The following is an 18,715-nucleotide window of genomic DNA, read 5'->3' as shown; positions in this document are numbered from 1 at the left end:
TACATGTGTAAACACCCAATTTAATTATAAATCAAGGGAACTTCCTTTCCCTCTCACTACTTTGGCCTAGCCTGAGAGCTACTTCCAGCTTTTGGGGAAGGAGGTTGAGAACTGGGAAGTGCCATCTCCTGCTTCTGTCCCTCAATTTTCACAGATAAACAGACATATGAGTTAGGAATGTGTTTTAAATGAACATATATAAGAATTGGAGCCCTGTAGTGTATATATCAGTATTGCCACAGCGGCAAGTATATCCAGCCATTTACATAACCTAAATCTGACATTAGGTTTTGAAATGCAAACCAAGCTCAAACCTGGAATCTCTCATCTATTACTAGTGCCTGAGACTGGGCATTGCAAAATTATTTGTCTCCCTAGAGGTAAGAAGCAGACCTTGTGACTCCACAGTATGCCCTCTCATTGATTTATGTAACTGCTTGTAGCAGCTGTTAAAGGAGCTTTGTGCTCGCCCTCTATTGCAGTTGCTATAGAGGAAATGAGATCAGGAAATCCAAGAATTCAGTGGATGAACACAGGAGAATTTCCCAGTCTATTTCTAGCTTCTGGACTGTGACATGGAAACTCAGCTTTCAGGAACACCTGGGCAGGGTAGCAGGGAGAGTATCAGTCAAATTTTCATTTTAAGTAGCCTGATTATTCCAGTAGGCTGTGATGGTGGAAGCATGTCTCCCTCTCCCCTTCTCCTCCGTTTCTCACCAAATGTCAATTATAGGTAAGGCTATGTTTTAGTCGCGGGTATTTTAAGTAAAAATCATGGATAGGTCATGGCGTGTAAACAAAAATTCATGGCCCGTGACCTGTACTCTATACCCCTGACTAAAACGTGGGCGCCCTGGGGCAGGGGGCGGCCCAGGGGCAAGGGGGTTGGCAGGCTCCCTACCCAGGTCCCGGAAGTGGCCGGCATGTGGCTGCAGCTCCTAGGTGGAGGTACAGCTAGGGGGGTCTCTGCATGCTGCCCCCGCCCTGAGCACCTGCTCCGCAGCTCCCATTGGCCTGGAACCACGGCCAGTGGGAGCTTGTGGGGCAGTGCCTGCAGGCGAAGGCTGCATGCAGAGCCGCCTGGCCGTGTGTCTGCCTAGGAACGAAGGGAGGGACATGTTGCTGCTTCCGGGGAACCCTCCCCCATCCCCGAGGTAAGCGCCGCCCAGAACTCACCTCTTCCTGCACCCCAACTCCCTGCCTCAGCCCTGAGCCCCCTCCCACACACAAACTCCTGCTGCTGCTGGGGAGGGATGTGGTGGCCTGACGCTGCCCCAGCAGCAGTCTGTGTGGCTGGCCCAGGGCCGTCTGAGCTGTTCAGGCGGCCCTGGGCCAGCTGCACTAGCCACTGCAGAAGTCACGGGGGACCTGGAAAGTCATGGAATCTGTGATTTCCATGACAGGCTTGCAGCCTTAATTATAGGTCTTCTGTCCTTGCATCACACACCACTTTTCACACTAATCTGTTATGCTTCACAATATCCATGTGAGGTAACTTACCCTGTTTTATAGCTGGAGCACTAAGGATTTGTGACTTGTCCAAGGTCATACAACTACGTGGTCTCAGAGCTGGGAATAGAAATCATGTCTCCGGGCTCCCAGTCCCTTGCATTAGCCACTAGCTAGTGGTGGCATGGAAGAAAAATAAACTTTTAAAAGCGAGTAATAAGATTCTGTAGAAAACAGCAGGAATTGTAGCAAGATCCTGAACTGTAGAATTGCAACCTGTCTCTCCTCCCGCCATTGCCCCAGCTTTTTATATATTCTTTGAGACCAGGCAGTCATTCTAGTCTAGAATTCCTGATGCAGACACTACTAGACCATTCCGTGCATCACCTTCTATGCTTGACAGACACAGCAGCATTCACAGAGCGAATTATTATAATACAGTTTCTGCAACTTCTTTTTTCACTACATGAGCAATTCAGTATGTCTTATAGCGACTCAAATAATCCTGAGATGGTGTAGCCTGGCTTTTCGGGCATATTTTAGTCGGGCTAGAACTGATTCGTTTGGTACTGTTTCCCTTTTGTAGGTAGAAGTTTGAGACTAGAGATCCTTGTTAGGCGTAAGACGTGCTGGGGCAGCTGTTGGTACCTGATTTTGTACAAAGTACGAACAGCTGCTTTCCATTTTATTTTTTCAAATTTCCATAACGTCTGCCTATTCTATGTACTAAGGATAGATGGAAAAGTCTGTTGTGCTGGAAGTGTGTACTTAAAACATTTAATAAAAAGTCAACTATGGCACTAACCTCACTCTCAGTATAGTATGAGAAAAGACAATTGCACAACACAGCATGGATCCACTGAAAAGTGATACATTTCAGCTAAAATAAGCCTTAGTTTCATATTAATATCTTGTATGTCCTCTATTGGGATTAGAATCTGCTTTTGCAGGAAGGATGGGCTTGATTATTTCTTGTGATAGGTCTGATTCATCTCTACCTATTGTGGTCTGTGGGGGTGGGGAAGGGGCCAAGAAGACAAGCATTTGATTGGCTTGTATAACTTGTTGTGCTGCAAGTGAAGAATCCTTTTTCCCCATAGCTTTTCTGTTACATCACTATGTGTGTTTATAACACACTTTCTATGTATAAGCTCTTTAAGTGCTTGCACATGTCTATTCCACTGTAGGTGTGTGCACCCTGAGCTCAGTTGCCGGAAATTTTCCCCTCAGTGATACCCATTGGGATGTCTCCGGCACCCCCTGGTGCTGTGCCCTCATAGCGCTGGTATAAGGCGCCTAGCTGACCCTGCACCCCCTCATTCCTTCTTACCGCCTGTGACTGTTGCTGGGACAGCTTTCCTTGCTGCGGCAAGCTGTTCCCAGTGGTCTTTGTTTTCTTCATTTCTTCATATTGTGTATAGTGAGAGTGTAAATAGTTGTTAATTTAGTTAATGCTTCTCTGTCAGCGGAGTTTCGTCTGTTTCCAGTGCTGAGGCATGCCTTGGTCGCTGGGCTTCAAGCCCTGTACCTCCGGCAACAAAGCTATGCCTTTGAGCGACCTGCATTTTTTGTTGTCTGATGTGCTTGGGTGAGGCTTACGTTGGGCATCGCTGTATAGCTGTGCCGCAAGTTTAACTTGGCCTCCTAGTCCTCCTTCATATGGGGTTTAAAGTTCCCCTTGATGAAAGCAGCTCTCAGACCTTCCAGTCAGACTCGGCACATGGTATCTCAGCATCTGTGCGGAGTGCTCGTCCTGTCATATGGGGGTCCCTGCACCATTTGCCATCCCTGGTGCTGAGAAAGAAGCATCTGGCCAAGAGGAAGCGTTCCCCTACTCCGAAGGTTGCACCCTGCTCTGCATTCCATGCCTGGCTGAAGTCACGCTGCTCCTCTGCCTCAGCATTGCAGGTGGCATCATTGCCTCTGGCCCATTCGCAGATACCATTGAGTCTGGTCCTATATGAGCAGTAGATGCTGAAGGGACAGCGCGGTGCCAGTGCTATCGCAGAGCTGTCCACTGTGGAGGCGTTCGCTGCGGCCAGAGATCTGCTGGCGCTCTCGGTACCGTCGTCACCAGCAGTACAAGAGTCTGGCGTCAGTGCCATTGGACAGGATGAAGCAGGTAGCCCCTAGCTGCTGTCCAGATCCAGGCCCCATGGTACCATCCAGAGAGAAACCGTCCTTGCTGACCCACGCGCAAGTGTCTCTGCCCCGGCTCCGGTGGGAACCATACCTCCATGGTTCCTGGAGGAAGGCTCATCGTCTGAGTCAAAGGTTGGGTCGTACTTCAGTCAGCCGAGGAGTCACCCTTGTTATACATCCAGTCAGCCCTTGCTATCCATCCAGTCAGCCCTACCCAGCTGTGGACCCAGGCAAAGGAGTACCATTGAGTGCTTGCCCCAGCAGTGGCTGGCCTATGCCACTGCAGTGCCCTTTTAGAATCTGTGGGGATTCCTCCCCTGATGCCAGGGCCTCACTTGAGATGCTTTTACTTGGCAGGTTCTGGGAGAAGGGCACCGCTGTCCCATCAGGCAGTACCCGACCTGGACTCCGGTACTGAGCCTGGTACCAACCTTCTGGATTTGTAGGATCCCATTGGCACAGAAGAAGAGGAGGCGGGCCCTCTGCTGGTGCAGGCTGGCGGTGGCTCTTCTCTGGGCGAGGTGGTTTTGAGGGTGGGTATGTTGCCCCCTCGAGGACTTCTAGATCCACCGGGAGTTGCTGAAGAGGGTAGCCTTAAACTTAGGCTTGTAAGTGGAGGTAGTAAAAGAATCCTCCTATAGCCTGGTTGACATCCTGGCCACTGCGGGCCTTTCAAAATTGGCCCTACCTGTCAGTGAGGCCAGTGAAGGTCCTGTGGCAACCCCCATCTTCTTTCCCCCCACATCGAAAAGAGCCCAAAGGAAGTATTTTATACCTGTCCAGGGTTATGAGTTCCAATACTTTCCTCCTCCCCCAGGGTTCCAGATGGTCTCTGCGGCCAATGACAGGAAGAGGTAGGGCCTACAAGGGGTAACCCCTAAAGCAAAAGCCTCAAAAAAAAAAAAAAAAAAAAAAAAGTGAATCTTTTTGGTAGAAAGGTTTATTCTACTGGGGGACTATAGCTCAGGATTGCCAACTAACAGGTGTTACTGGGCAGATAAGAGTTCACTGTGTGGGACTCTCCGTTGAAGTTCAGAGACTCACTTCCCCAAGAGTCCAGGCAGGAGCCCTTCTCGCTGGTAGAGGAGGGGAAGGTGATAGCCAGGGTGTCCTTGCAGGCAGCCCTGGATGTTGCGGACTCGGCAGCCAGGTCCATGGCCTCCACAGTGGCCATGCGTAGGAGCTCATGGCTGCAGTCCTCCAGTCTCCTGATGGAGATCCAGCAATCCCTTCAGGACCCAGAAGGGGCTGGCTGCTGGCATGTCTCTGCGTGTCTCTTGGGGTGGGAGGGGCCCATCGGGTCTCTGTGGGCTGCCCATGCCTGCAGGCACCGCCCCTGCAGCTCCCATTGGTCGGTTCCCGGCCAGTGGGAGCTGTGAAGGCCGTGCTGGGGGTGGGGACAGTGCACAGAGCGGCTTCTCCCCCTGCCTTCCAGGGGGGTGCTGGGGGGTGCCAGCAGCCAGAGCAGCGTGGGGCCAGGGCAGGTAAGCAGTCTGCTGAGCCCTGCTATGCCACTGGCTGGGAACCACCTGTGGTAAGTGCCTACCGGCCAGAGCCTGCATCTCGCACCCCCTCCAGCACCCCAATCCCCTGTCCCAGACCCTGCTCCCCCTCCTGCCCCCTAATCTCCTGCCCCAGCCCCCTCCAGTTTATATTTAAAGTCAAATGGCAGAAGTCACATTAAAAGTATTAGTGAGTAGTAATAACTTTAATATGTTCGATTATTATTAATTGATAAATTCTAACTCTACAAGTAGCTTTGTGTGTGTGATGCAACTCTTGAAATATTTTGGTCACAAAAACAAAAAAATGGCTTCTCTTCTTTGAAAGGTTGCTGACCCCTGTCTAACCTGTTCTTAAAAACATCCCTGTTTCACAACCACATGTTGCTCACTTAAGGTTTTGTAACTTCATTTACAGGTTTTTTCTTTCCAGGATAATAACCATTCCTTGGGCTGAGTAACTCAGATAAATATTGAGGAATGTATTAACCCAGGATATAGTTATTACGGTCTTATTAGGAAGTACTTTCAACTTCTTATACTTGGTAATAACCATCTTCTGGGCAAATAAACCACTCACTGTTCAGCTTGTGAGTTTATTCAACCCATGAGATGCTTATAAATGGGAAGCACTTTTAAGTTGTTTTTCATTTGTTTTCTTGTCACTAACTTTAAGGAAGCCTTAAAGTGTCACAGCTAAAGACAAGGTGGAACAGATCGTTTAGCATAAACAAATTCATAACTTTGCTAGACACTAAAATAATGGACTGAGTAGACACACTGGATTTATGGCTTATTACAACAAATTAATCTCAGAAATTCTAGTGCTGCATGAAGGCCATGATATAATAGCTCTGAAGATGTTTCAGTGAGCTTCCTCCTTACATACAGTGGTGAAGATGATGGAAAGGTTGGAACCTGCCTCTCTGGTACAGTAAAACCAAAATGGAAGCACGTCGAAATAATTGTTTGCCTCTGAACCATTTTGCTGCTATTGGGGTGGAGTGTATACCACACTATGAGTAATAGCCTTCTTAGAACATTTGTTATGGAGACGAAATGCCACATCAAACTGTGATATAGTTCTCAAATTTGACTTGCATTTTTGGCAGTGACCATAGGTTGTTTACAATTAAACCCCCCCAGTAAAACCGGTCTTTTTTTTTTTTTTTTTTGAGCTAGCAGAGAGCACTATTTTAATAGACATCTTAACAAGAACTTAGGGGATTCAAGGAATAGAAGGACTTTTCTGCTGATGTTTTTACTAGATGTATTCTAAATGCCTGCCTTAACTCTCTTGATGCCCCAGTATTATTCAACAACATACCCTGGCAAGGGTGGGGCAGTCTGGCATTGAGTCTGCATGGAGCTTGTTACCCAATTGTTTGTGTAAATGGAAATGTAACTGGTTTCTATATAACACAGTGCATGACAGTTAACATTTCTCCATTTGCTGACTCTGCTTTGTAAATGTCAGCCAAGTTTTAACTCTAGTACTTGATTGAATATACAGCAAATTCCACTTAGTGGGTTAGCCAGCTGTGATATAGCGTAGCCATAGGGTGAATTATGAAAGGCTTTGTACCATTGCACAGGCCAGTGATGGACCAGTCTTACCTTGAAAACTACTCTCATATACAGTGCTGGATTCTTAGTAAATTGAAAGAGCCATTCAGTACCAGTTCTTCCTGTATTAGGTGGGTCCAGCCACATAGAGAGGCAAGGACCCCAAAAGCCACCCTTCATGCATGCCGTTCTGTTCTTTTCTAACAACCCTCCCCTTCTCCCCCCCTACCCATCCCCCACACCATTTTGAGCTGCAACTTGTAAATCAGTATGTCTTGGGGGAGACAAAGGGGCAGCCAGAAGAAAATGGCTTGGAGAACTTGCTGTAGGAAGTGACTTGTTCTGCCAGTTATCCAGAGGGCTTCACTGAGCAACCTCTGCATGGATAAGTGCCAGGATGGATTCCTAGAGCTGGTTTTGCATACATCTAGCACATATTTCTTGCTGAACAAAGGCTATATCCGTAGCTAGCTAACTGGTGGCATTTGCAGTCCAGCCTTTAGCACCTTCTAAACTTTCCCAGCTACAGGTGCTGTTAAGGACAGAATCCTGGTGGAATCCATTCTCATATGCACCAAGAGGGCTTGCCTATGACAGAATGCAGGAAAGGCTTCATTTCTTACTGCTTTAAAAACAGAAAAGAGTAAACAACTCTCTCAACTGCTAATTGTACTGGGATTTTAAATATTGTCCTCTTACTGCAATATTACAAGAAGGGATTGGGGGAGGAAATGACAGCTATATTTTTAACGTAGTTAACCCATTGTTGCCCCTTCCCCCCCCCTTGCCCAAAAGTGCTGTGATACTTTTTGGAATTAATGGAAGTGTATAAAAGTAGGTTTGTAAAATGAGGCCTTAAAATCTATAGCATATAGAAGCTGATCTGTTTGCAAGATAGTGCTTTCTTGACCACGTTGTGTGGAGACTTAATTATAGGAAAAAGTACCTAAGTAATGCCCATCTTCACTATGAAAACTGGTTTCCTTTTTGATAATAGCTTTGGATGTGTGTGTATGCACACACAAACAAACTTAGGTCTTTGACCTGGGTGAAATGAGTTGATGGTCTGTCTAGCTTGCAGTGGACAGTTGTCCTATTTATAAATGATCCCCCCTTATTGTTTGTTGTGTTGTAGTTGTGTTGGTCCTAGGATATTAGAGGGACAAGGTGGGTGAAGTAATCTTTTATTGGACCAACCTCTGTTGGTGAAAGAGATGAGTTTTCAAGGTGAAGTGTTCTATTAATATGCATTAACTATTTATGCTAAATAAGCTTTTGTTTAGCTGCGACACTCAGTACCTTTTCCAGACCTGAAGAAGAGCTCTGTGTAGTTTGAAAGCTTGTGTCTAAGCAACAGAAGTTGGTTCAATAAAAGATATGACCTCACCCAGCTTGTCTCTCTAGTCCCTTATTAGAGAGACAGGGTAGGTGAGAGGTAAGAGTCAATACGTTGTAAGAGACCATTCAAGGTGAAGTGGCTGGTTAGCACCTCTTCAGTCATAGTGGGAAGGGAAGAGTGTGTGTGTGTGTGTGTGGTGGGGGGAGACAGCTGGGGGTGGGTTGTTAGAGGGTTATAGATTGTTGTAATAAGCCATAAAGCCAGTGTGTCTACTCAGTCCATGATTTTAGTGTCTAGCAAAGTTATGATTTTGTTTATGCTAAACAATCTGTTCCACCTTGTACTTAGCTGTGACTGAGTACCTTTCCCAGACCTAAAGAAGAGCTCTCCGTAGCTTGAAAGCTTCTCTCTCTCACCAGCAGAAGGTGGTCCAATAAAAGATATTACTTCACCCACCTTGTCTCTCTAATATCCTGAGGCCAGCACAGCTACACCACAATGCATGTAGCCCCCTTATTGGCAGTCTCAGCAGACACTGAAAATTGGACGGGTTCTCTCCATGGATTATTCAAGTCTGAGTTTAGTCACATAGTGGCAAATCTTTGTACTGCAGCAGCCTTGTGTTGTCCCTGCTCTGTAACTAGAACACTTGATTATCCAAGCCTGTCCATTCAGCAGCCTTTACAAGTAATTCACGTCCCAAAGTCCTTTTTCAACAAGTCACACTTACATGCTATAATATTACAGCTTTTCTAGTATTCAGTGTATGTCAGTGATAGGCAAATAAGTGTTTATCACAAACATATTTCAGGCTTGTAATATATGGGAAGCTATTGTATTAGTGTATTGAGGATGTTCAGTAAACACTGGTGGTATACTACTTTCATAGAAGTTAAGTTTTATTTTTTGTCACTGATACTGCACAATGCCTCTAAATAAATGTGAATCCCATTCAGCTATAAAATTGGCTTAACATGCACAATAGTAATTAATGTTAATATATTAGTGATCCCTGAATATGCCTTAAAGTTCTTAGATTAAGGCAGATTGGAATCTAGTCACTCTACTTAGCTCTGGCACTACTGATGCAAATACATGTCTCAAGATGGCCACTGCTCGAAACAGATTCACAATTGGCAGGATGTTAAATAGTTGTTCAAATATTCTTCAAAATGATGCTGTCAACTCCAGTTTACTGTTACTAAAAGTGTATTTAGAATCCTTATCCATGGGCAGTCTTTGTCTAATTTTGTTCTGATATGTGCTTTTTTTTGGGGGGGTCAAGCAAATATCCCATGCTGGTGTTTGGAAGAGCTTTGCAAACATTAACTTGGGAGTGAGCACGTGGAGTTCAGCGCTGGAACTGATCTACACCTGAGCTGCTGCCACTTTCAGGACTTCTCCAGAAGGACGAGAGGCGCTGCTCCTGAAGAAGTCATGAAGGATAAAGAGACTTTCAGGGGCCTAACACATCCCCTCTCCCAGCCAAACCCACATTCCAATCCTGTGTCATGTGGGGGGGGGGAAATAATTTGTAGTAGCTTTGCTTAATAAGTAACACTTATTGTTGCTTTATTTTCTGCAGGGATGTGAAAGCAGGGAACATTCTTCTTGGAGAAGATGGCTCAGTACAGATTGCAGGTAACTTTCTTATCAACTTGGAGTAAAGAGAATATGGAGAATACTGTATTGCTTCATGTTTGGCCAAAGTGGCTTGCAGTGGCACGTAGAAACCCAGTTAAAAAATGCCACGCTGTCAGATGGTCCCGTATTTCAAACATTTCTAGGAGCAGTTTTTCTTTTGGCTTATTTTTCTCACTCTTTTGATATTTTAAGATTATTGTGCTGGAAATGGTCTCTATCAATGTGAATAAATCATTTCAGCATAAACCAAAAGCCACTCCTTTAAATCGGTTGCTTGGACAATGATTTTTTTAAACTAAGTAGCAGAGGTAGTCAAAACCATAAACAGTAGCTTCACAGGATTGAAGAGTACATTGTATAAAGTACATACAGTACTGATGTGTAACATTCTGCTGGAAAGGGGGTAGAATTGTTTGAAGTAAATTGCTGATGCCCATATTCTTAATGGGGAAAGTGTAGGTCCTCCACTAGCTAATAAAAGATGACATCAAAAAGGCTGAGGTGTTTAATGCCGGTTTTGTTTCATTCTTCACTGAAAAGGTAAGTTGTGACCAGGTACTTAACACAATTAAAGTTAACATCAAGGGGGAAGGAATGCAAGTCCAAATAAGGAAAGAATGGTTAAAAAATATTTAGATAAATTAGATTTATTCAAGTGAGCAGGGCCTGATCAAATTCACCCTGGGGTACTTAAGGAACTAGTTGAACAATCTCAGAACTGTCAGTGATCATCTTTGAGAACTCATGGAGGATGGGTGAGATCCCAGAGAACTGGAGAAGGGCAAATGTACCTATCTTGAAAAGGGGGCAGGGGAGGGGACTTGCGGAATTATAGACCAGTCAATGTAACTTTGATACCTGGAAAGATGCTAGAACAAATTATTCATCAATCAGTTTGTAAACATCTAGAGGATAATAGGGTTATAAGGAATAGCTAATATGGTTTTGTCAAGAGCAAGTTATGCCAAATCAACCTAATTTCCTCCTTTTGGCAGGGTTACAGGCATAGTGGATAGAGGATGGGGAGCAGTAGGAGTGATTATATCTTGATTTTTGTTAAGGGTTTTGACACAGTCCCATGTTGACATTAGTAAACTAGGGAGACGTGTTCTAGATGAAATTACTATAAGGTGAGTGCACAGCTGTTTGAAAGACTACTCAGAGTAGTTATCAATGGTTCACTTTCTGGCATTTGCCATACCTCCTTGTGTCAGATGCCTGAATAATGTTTGAAGAGGGATACATATTTGGTTCTTATCCTATATATGTTTTCAATCTGGAAAGAGGTTATCCCTGGTTTTTTTTTAATGTTAAAACTTCTTTTGAGTGTAACACTCCTCTGACAAACTTCCTGCTGTTTGCATCCTCCCATGAAATACATGAGTTCTCACCAGAAGAGTGGTGTTAAAATCTTCCTTGTCGCAGTGTGGCATGATATGTACAGCATATGCTGCTTACTTTGTGCAGGAGAGAACAAGTCTTGGTGCAGAAAAATACAACACTTATACATCCGGCTTCTGTATAAACCCCAAAATAGATTTACTTTCCCTTAAATGGTGCCAGAGCTCTTAATGCCTGCTAGTGTGCTACTTAATGAAGTGTAAGGAATTAATCGCATGTGTCAGCTGATAGGTAACATGTGATTTCTCAATTGGGCAAGCCATTTATTAATAAAAGCCTACAATATCCTTCAGTAGTAGTGTCGGATGTAGTATTTTGGCTCGTTGTAGAACACGTGATCTGTTTAAGGGAGAGACCATTAGTAGAGCTGTTACAGTAGGGGGATGAGCTATGATTCCTGGGTTTTTTTGTTTGTTTTTGTTTTTTTTTAATTCCTGCACCTAGGTTAGTTTTCTGTTACACAACAGCAAGTCACTTAACTTCTATGTTCTTAACTCATAAGGATATTGAGGTTCAACATTTATAAACTGCTGAGATGATAACAAATATGCACATAAAGCATCTATCTCTGGAGGGTTCTCAACTGAGCAATAGGAAGCTTGTAATTTGATCAAATGTCCTAGTTGTGTATTAAATCTCTTGCTTATGTTGACACCAGGTTATTAAAGGTCTTGCATCTCAAGGGACATCTGGGTGTAACCACACTGGTAGGATATCTGTGGGATTACTCTATATACTAATCAGGGGGTAGCCGTGTTAGTCTGTATCCACAAAAACAACAACGCCAGGCGTTAAAAAAAATGGAATCTAGCTAGTCATATACACCATGAACTCAACTCTTCATAATACGTGGTTTTGCTCTAAAGTTCTATGTAAGGACCAGTTTCAGAATCTTTCATAGGATAAGCTGATGGCAGTGTCTAAACTATGAAGGTCATAAAGTTCATAAGGAAGTGTGTTCCCTTTTGTGAAAGCAGCTGCTAATTTGAACATCTTTTTAAAAATCACAAACTGCAGGGGGGAACACTTTGAATGAAGCAAAGCTGATTAAGACTTAGAATCTCCATTCTACAGGAAATTCCAGCACTTCAAAATTTCCTTTCATTACAAATTGGAATAAAATGTCAATTTCCTCTGAAACAGTCTGAAAAATTTCTTTTTGGAAATATGGAAACAGCTCATTGAAGCACTTCACATTGACTTATATTTGTTGATTGAAACAAAGCACTTAAACCTTGTTGAAATTTTCAGTTAAATTCCTGGGAAACATTGCCATAAATCATTTCAGTTTTGTTGAACCAACCTTTTCCAACAGAAAACTATTCCATTGGAAAATTATTTTTGATCAGCTCTAGAATGAAACATGCAGGGCCAGATCCTCAGCTGTTGAGTATTGGTTTAGCTCCTAGCTCCATGGAAGTAGGTGGTGCTCAGAGTACCTAAAATAAGTCTCTTTTGGGGATATTGACCTTAATTATTTTTAAATTAATCCCCATTCCCACTCAGGCACCCCCCAAAAAACCTCTGAACCATCAGGAACATCTTTGTTACCCTCATCTTCATACTTCCCTCCTTTTGCATCTTGTCACAATTTGATCTGTCAACTCTTTGGGTCAGGAATCATCACTAAGACTTCTTATGCGGAAAGCACACCTGAGCCCTGATTCTGACTTGAATCTCCTAGTCTCTACCATGATGCAACTACCAATCATCTTAATCTTGTAGACAGTCCACAGGAGCACATTCTAGCAATTCCCATCAGGAGCCAAAAGTAGAAGCACAGTTAGTTTATATAACTGATCAAAATCCTTAAGGTAAACCAGATGTCTCTTAACGATTAGGTTCTATTTGTAATTTTAAATTGCCAAATTGTGTTGTCTGAAAACCACTTCAAGAGTGACAGGAATTGAGGTCATGGAATGAGGCCATGAGGTAGACTGGAGATAATCTGTGAATTAAAGAAGCATTTGCTAGTACAAATTCTAAAAATTCCCTTGGCAGCCATCACAAAGGTGGAGCTTAACAGACCTGCTGAAGTGCTAGAACTCAGTATTTTTACTCATGGAGAGTGTATTTTAGCAACTTCATAGCTGTTTTTCCCTCTAAATGTATACCCACCTGGCTAAGTAATAAAATTGCCACTGACAGATGCAAAGATGCTCAGTTAAATCCAAACCGAAGTTGATTTCTTTAAAGGAACATTGGCCTGGCCTATTTTGTGCAGAGCTAATACTCATCCTGCTCTTATTCATTGTGACACTACCATATTTAAAGCTGTTTTACATTTCTTCATATTGAATTGTAGTGGAGAAGCAGGAGGCTGTTGAAGGGCTAAATGTTTATTGAAATTACCACACTTGCCATCTGGAGGATCGTTGTGTATGCTACTGAGGTGACAGAAATCTTGTGCTGTCCTTGTTGAGGGTTTGTAAACGAAGACTTTTGGTCAATATGTATTTTGAATGGTCTTTCAAATGCTGTTTTCTTTCGAGCTTAGGGTTCATACTGTTTACTAGGGAGGCAGCATTGTGTAGTGGTTAAAATAGTTTTAGAAGTTAGAAGACCTGGGGAGAGTCAGTGACTCGCTGACTAATCCTGAGCAAATTGCCTAATGTCTCTTATTTTATTCATAAAATGGGAATAGTTAGGGCCAGACAAAATGTATGTAACTTTCCACTAATTCATGCCAGCTTCTCACCAGTTCATTCTGTTCCTGATTTCTCTTAATTCATTGTGGCAAAATGAATGCAAGGGCTAAATGGACTGAGGGACGTAGGAGTCGTGCTGCACAGTAGAATCCGCAGCCCAGAGTTAGGTGTCCAGGCTCCCTGTACAATGCATGGGGAGAGTTAGGTGCCAAAGGGTAGTTCTACGTTTTAGTCTGAGGTGTGATGGCAGCTCAGGTAGGTGTACCTCATAGACTTCAAGGTCAAAAGGGACCATCATATCATCCTGTCTGACTTCCTGCACATGGCAGGTCACAGAACCTGACCCACCCACTCCTGTAATAGACCCCTAACCTCTGGCTGAGTTACTGAAGTCCTCAAATCATGGTTTAAAGACTGCAAATTACAGGGATTCCATCATTTATACTACTTTAAACCTGCAAGTGACCCGTGCCCCATGCTGCAGAGGGAGGCAAAACCCCACCAAGTTCTCTGCCAGTCTGACCTGGTGGAAAATTCCTTCCTGACCTGCATGAGCATAGCTAAAAATAGTGTAGATGCGGCAGCATGGGCTGTACAAGCACACCAGGGACCCTGGGTATGTGCTTGTGTTGCTGAAGTCCACATTGTCACGTCTACACTGCTGTTTTTAGCCATGCTAGCATGTGTATATACACCTGAACAGTGTTTAGACCTACCCTAAGAATGGGATTCTCAGAAGTCAAGAAGCTGGCTAAACTACCCAGCAGGAATTGCCAAGGAGATGGTGGGGATTAGGCCACGCCCCTCAAAGATGGTTAAGTGCCTAGCTCTGCTTGGAATTCACAGCTGTGAACCCTCTCCTGGAGTTAGGTGTGTAAGCCAGGTCATTTTTGTCTCAAAAACCCTCCCATCTTATTGTAGTCAATAGCGGGGTGGTCAGGGCACTCAGCTGGGATGTGGGAGATCTGGGTTCAAGTCTGTGTGTCAAATTAAGCAGTGTAAAGATTTTAAAACAGATCTCCAACATCCCAGCTGAATACCTTGACCACTGGGCTATAGAGTATTCTGGTGCACACTCCCACCCCAGACTAGAAATTTCCAGTCTGGTCACCATTGGCACTTTTGTGCAGATTAGTCTTGTGTTGCGAGCTCACTTACTGTCTGGCGTCACAGGCCAGATAGACGAGGCGTGTCTAATTTGAGAATCCTGCCAAGGCTTAGCATGAGCTAGGGCATCAAGCAGTTTCATGGTGTTGGGACTTAGGGGTTTTGTGCCTGTTGACCGATGGAAACTTAGTGCCATGGGGATATCAGCATTTATCGGGTTAGGTGGAAGCTTTTGAAGCTGAGTCAAGCTTTTGAGAATTGATAGAAATAGCTACTTGCAAACTCCCAACTTTCCCAGCTGTGAGATCGGGGAACCCAATTCATATTTACAAATCAAATCCTACTATACACTTATCCTTTTTTTGGTAAAGGAAACAACATTACTTAACAACAAGAGTCAGGAAAAAGGGTTTTATATAAAAGTATTTACATTTTCCTTAGCATTTTGCCATCTTCCACTTGATTTTCCTTCAGACAGTTTCCTTTTAGTGCTGCTTTTCTCTTCTGCTCATCAGGTTTAATAATCTCCAGTGAATTAACTTCTGTGGTTTGCAACAGGAAAACTTTTAGTACAGGTCTAGTTGTGATAGAACTGAAGGGAGAGCAAGGCAACACAGAACGAAACATTCAGATTGCCTCTTTCAAAACACTTCAGCTGCACCATAGCACTTCTAGATTTGCACTCCTGCATTTCTTTTGCTTGGGGAAATCCTAACACATTGGTTTATCAGAGTTAAAAGTAGCTCTGGATTGTTTGCAGGCAGCATATGTTGGTTCATTATTCCACCCCATGGAAGTAGGAATTGTTATGCGGCCTGATGCAAAGCTCATTAAATTCAACAGGAGTCTTTTTATGTTGATGGGATTTGGTTCTGGTCCATAATTAAGACTGTTGTTTTTTCTCCCAGGTAGTTAGCTAGTATAGCATTTACTTAAATTTCTAGTTAAATGCAATTGTGAGTCTTTTAAAATTAATAGATGCACTAATTTTTAAAAAGATATTACTAGAATATTGGTATAGAGTATAGCTTGTTCATCAAGGACAGGCAGTGAGAAAAGGGAGGTGGTGTTGCATAATGCTTCAAGAATATATACACTTGTTCTGAGGTCCAGAAGGAAATGCGAGGCAGATCAGTTGGATGTCTCTGGGTGAAGATAAAAGGGGGAAAAGCAGGGAAGACATAATGGTAGAAGTCATTATAGACCACCAATTCAGGAGGAGAAGGTGGAGGAGGCATTTCTAGAACAAAAAACAAATACCCAAACACAAGACCTGGTAATAATGGAAGACTTCAGCTACCTAGACCTCAGTTGGAAAAGTAATATGGCAAAACACAAAATCTCCAGTAAGTTATTGACATGTGTTCAGGTCAACACTTTGTTTCAGAAGGTGGAGGAATTAGCCAGAGGGACAGGTTTTTTAGACTTGATTCTGACTAACAGAAGGCAATTTGAGTGAAAGTGATCATGAAATGATGGATTTAATTTTTCTAAGGAAGGGAAGGATTGAGAGCAGCGGAATAAGGATAATGGACTTCCACAAAGCAGCCTTAACAGTTTCCAAGAACTTATAGGTGAGGTCACAAGGGAATCTAAAGGAAAAAGGAGTAGAAGAGAGCTGGTAGTTTCTCAGAGACCGTATTAAAGGCTCAACAGCAAAGAATCCTGATGCAAAGGAAAGATAGGAAGAATAGTAAGAGGCCAATATGGTTTCATTAGGAGCTCTTTAATGACCTGAAAATAAAGAGAGGAATCCCCCAAAAGTGAAACAAGTTCTAAGGATGAATACAAAATAGGGCAAGCATATGGAGACAAAATGAGAAAAGCTAAGGCACAAAGTAAGTTGCACCACGCAAGGGACATAAAAGGCATGGAAGGGTGGTTTATAAATACAATAGGAGAAAGAGAAATACAAAGGAAAGTGTAGGTCCACTACTTAGTGGGGCAGGAGAGCTAACAGATGACATCAAGAAGGCTGAGGTGTTTAATGCCTGTTTTGATTTATTCTTCATTAAAAAGGTTAATTGTATCTAGATACTTAAATACAATTAATATTAACAGCAAGGGGGAAGGAACGCAAGCCCAAATGGGGAAAGAACAGGTTAAAGAATGTTTAGATAAATTAGATATTTTCAAGTTGGCGGAGCCTGATGAAGTTCATCCTAGGGAACTTAAGGAATGAGCTGAAGCAATCATGGAAGCATTAGTGATTATCTTTGAGAATTTATGGAGGAAGAGTGAGGTCCCAGAGGACTGGAGAAGGGGAAAAGTAGTACTTACCTTTAAAAAATGGGGGAAAGAGGAGTTGGTGAATTATAGACTAGTCAGCCTAACTTCAATAGCTAGAAAGATATTGGAACAAATTATTAAACAGTCTGTTAGAAGCTACAGGATAATAGCATTATAAGAAATTGTCAGCATGGATTTGCCAAGAACAAATTATGCCAAATCCACATTATTCTCCCCCCCCCCCCCCCCCCAGGGTTCTTGCCTCGAGGATGGGGAGCAGTAGGCGTGATATATCTATATCTTAGTAAGGCTTTTGACCACAATCCTACATGATATTCTCATAAGCAAGTTAGGGAGATGTGGTCTAGATGAAACTGCTGAAGGCAGTGGTCTGCAAACTTTTTACCTCGTGCCCCCTGCCTTACCCCTGCCCCACTCTCCCTGAGGGGCTGGGAACAGGGCTGTGGCTCCGGGGGGTGGTGGTGGTGCAGAAAGGGGTAAGGGGTCTGAGACCACAGCTGGGAGAGGGGCTGGCAGATAGGGCCCCAGGTGTGGGAATGGATCTGGGTAATGATTGATTTAGTTGGGGATTGGTCCTGCTTTGAGCAGGGGGTTGGACTAGATGACCTCCTGAGGTCCCTTCCAACCCTGATATTCTATGATTCTGATGCTGCCTCCCTGCCCCCTATCACAGTATGTGGTGTACCACATCCAGTGCACTAAATGCCCCAATAACCAGACAATCACTATGCTCTTGAATGAACTCACACAGGACAAAGATAAAAGACAAAAACACTATATCACCTGTGGGTGAACACTTTACACAAAGTGGTCACTCTGTATCTGACCGCTCAGTCCTCCTCCTCAAAGGAAATCTCCACAACATTTCCAATAGATGAGCCCGGGAACTTAAATTCGTAAATTTGCTAGACACTAAAAATCATGGATTGAATGGAGACACTGGATTTATGGTTTATTGCAACAGTCTGTAACCCACTAACAACCCCTTCCAGCTACTCTACTCTACTCTCCCCCTTCCTCTTTCTGACTAGTCACTTCACCTTGAATGGTCCCTTGAAATGTGTTAACTACTTATGCTAAACAATCTATTCCACCTTGTATTTAGCAGTGAGCTCCATATAAGCTTGTATTTCTGACCCACAGAAGTTGGTCCAATAATAGATATTACTTCACCCACTTCTGCATAACATGGTCAACATATCTTGCTGCAATATTATTGATTAGATCTATCTGACTGGGCTAATTCCAATACTGCTTCCACAGAAGCACCTGAACAGATGGAGAGAAATGGTCTTCACAGTTAGTTTTATCCACAGATCCCAGAAGTACTTGAGATTTGGATTATGACTTGCAAGAGGGGTCATTGCCAGAATTTTGGAATCTTTGGAGCACTGTTGGACCATTAAATCACATCTGGATTCCTAAAGAGCAGTGGTAGCCCATACCATTGATTAGACAGCAATTAGTGGAAAGATTTTGACTTCTCCTTAATATAGACCTGTCTACAGCAACCCAGGTCTCTTACAGCCATTAGACCACCTGAGTGAAATCTACTAAAGACCTTTAAGACTGTGTAGGTTCAGCTTATGCAGGATCTGGTAGAGTGAGGCAGTGCCAGCAATAAATAATATATTAACTTACCATTCATTTCCAGAACAGTTTAAGTT

General features: G+C 43.4%; 1 protein-coding gene across 2 annotated transcripts in view; it reads left to right on the top strand.

Moving 5' to 3' along the window:
- The window catches only part of OXSR1 (oxidative stress responsive kinase 1), a 121,832-nt gene that overhangs the window by 69,987 nt on the left and 33,130 nt on the right, over positions 1-18,715 (top strand). For both annotated transcript variants that reach the window (XM_074946358.1, XM_074946359.1), the window contains one exon: positions 9,584-9,639. In XM_074946358.1, the coding sequence (XP_074802459.1) occupies positions 9,584-9,639 (56 nt within the window). The remainder of the gene's footprint in view (positions 1-9,583; positions 9,640-18,715) is intronic.

The sequence above is a fragment of the Natator depressus genome, chromosome 2, assembly GCF_965152275.1.
Source record: "Natator depressus isolate rNatDep1 chromosome 2, rNatDep2.hap1, whole genome shotgun sequence".
Lineage (NCBI taxonomy): Eukaryota > Metazoa > Chordata > Testudines > Cheloniidae > Natator > Natator depressus.
Note: the sequence above shows the minus strand (reverse complement) of the source record. Positions and strands in the feature narration are given on the sequence as shown.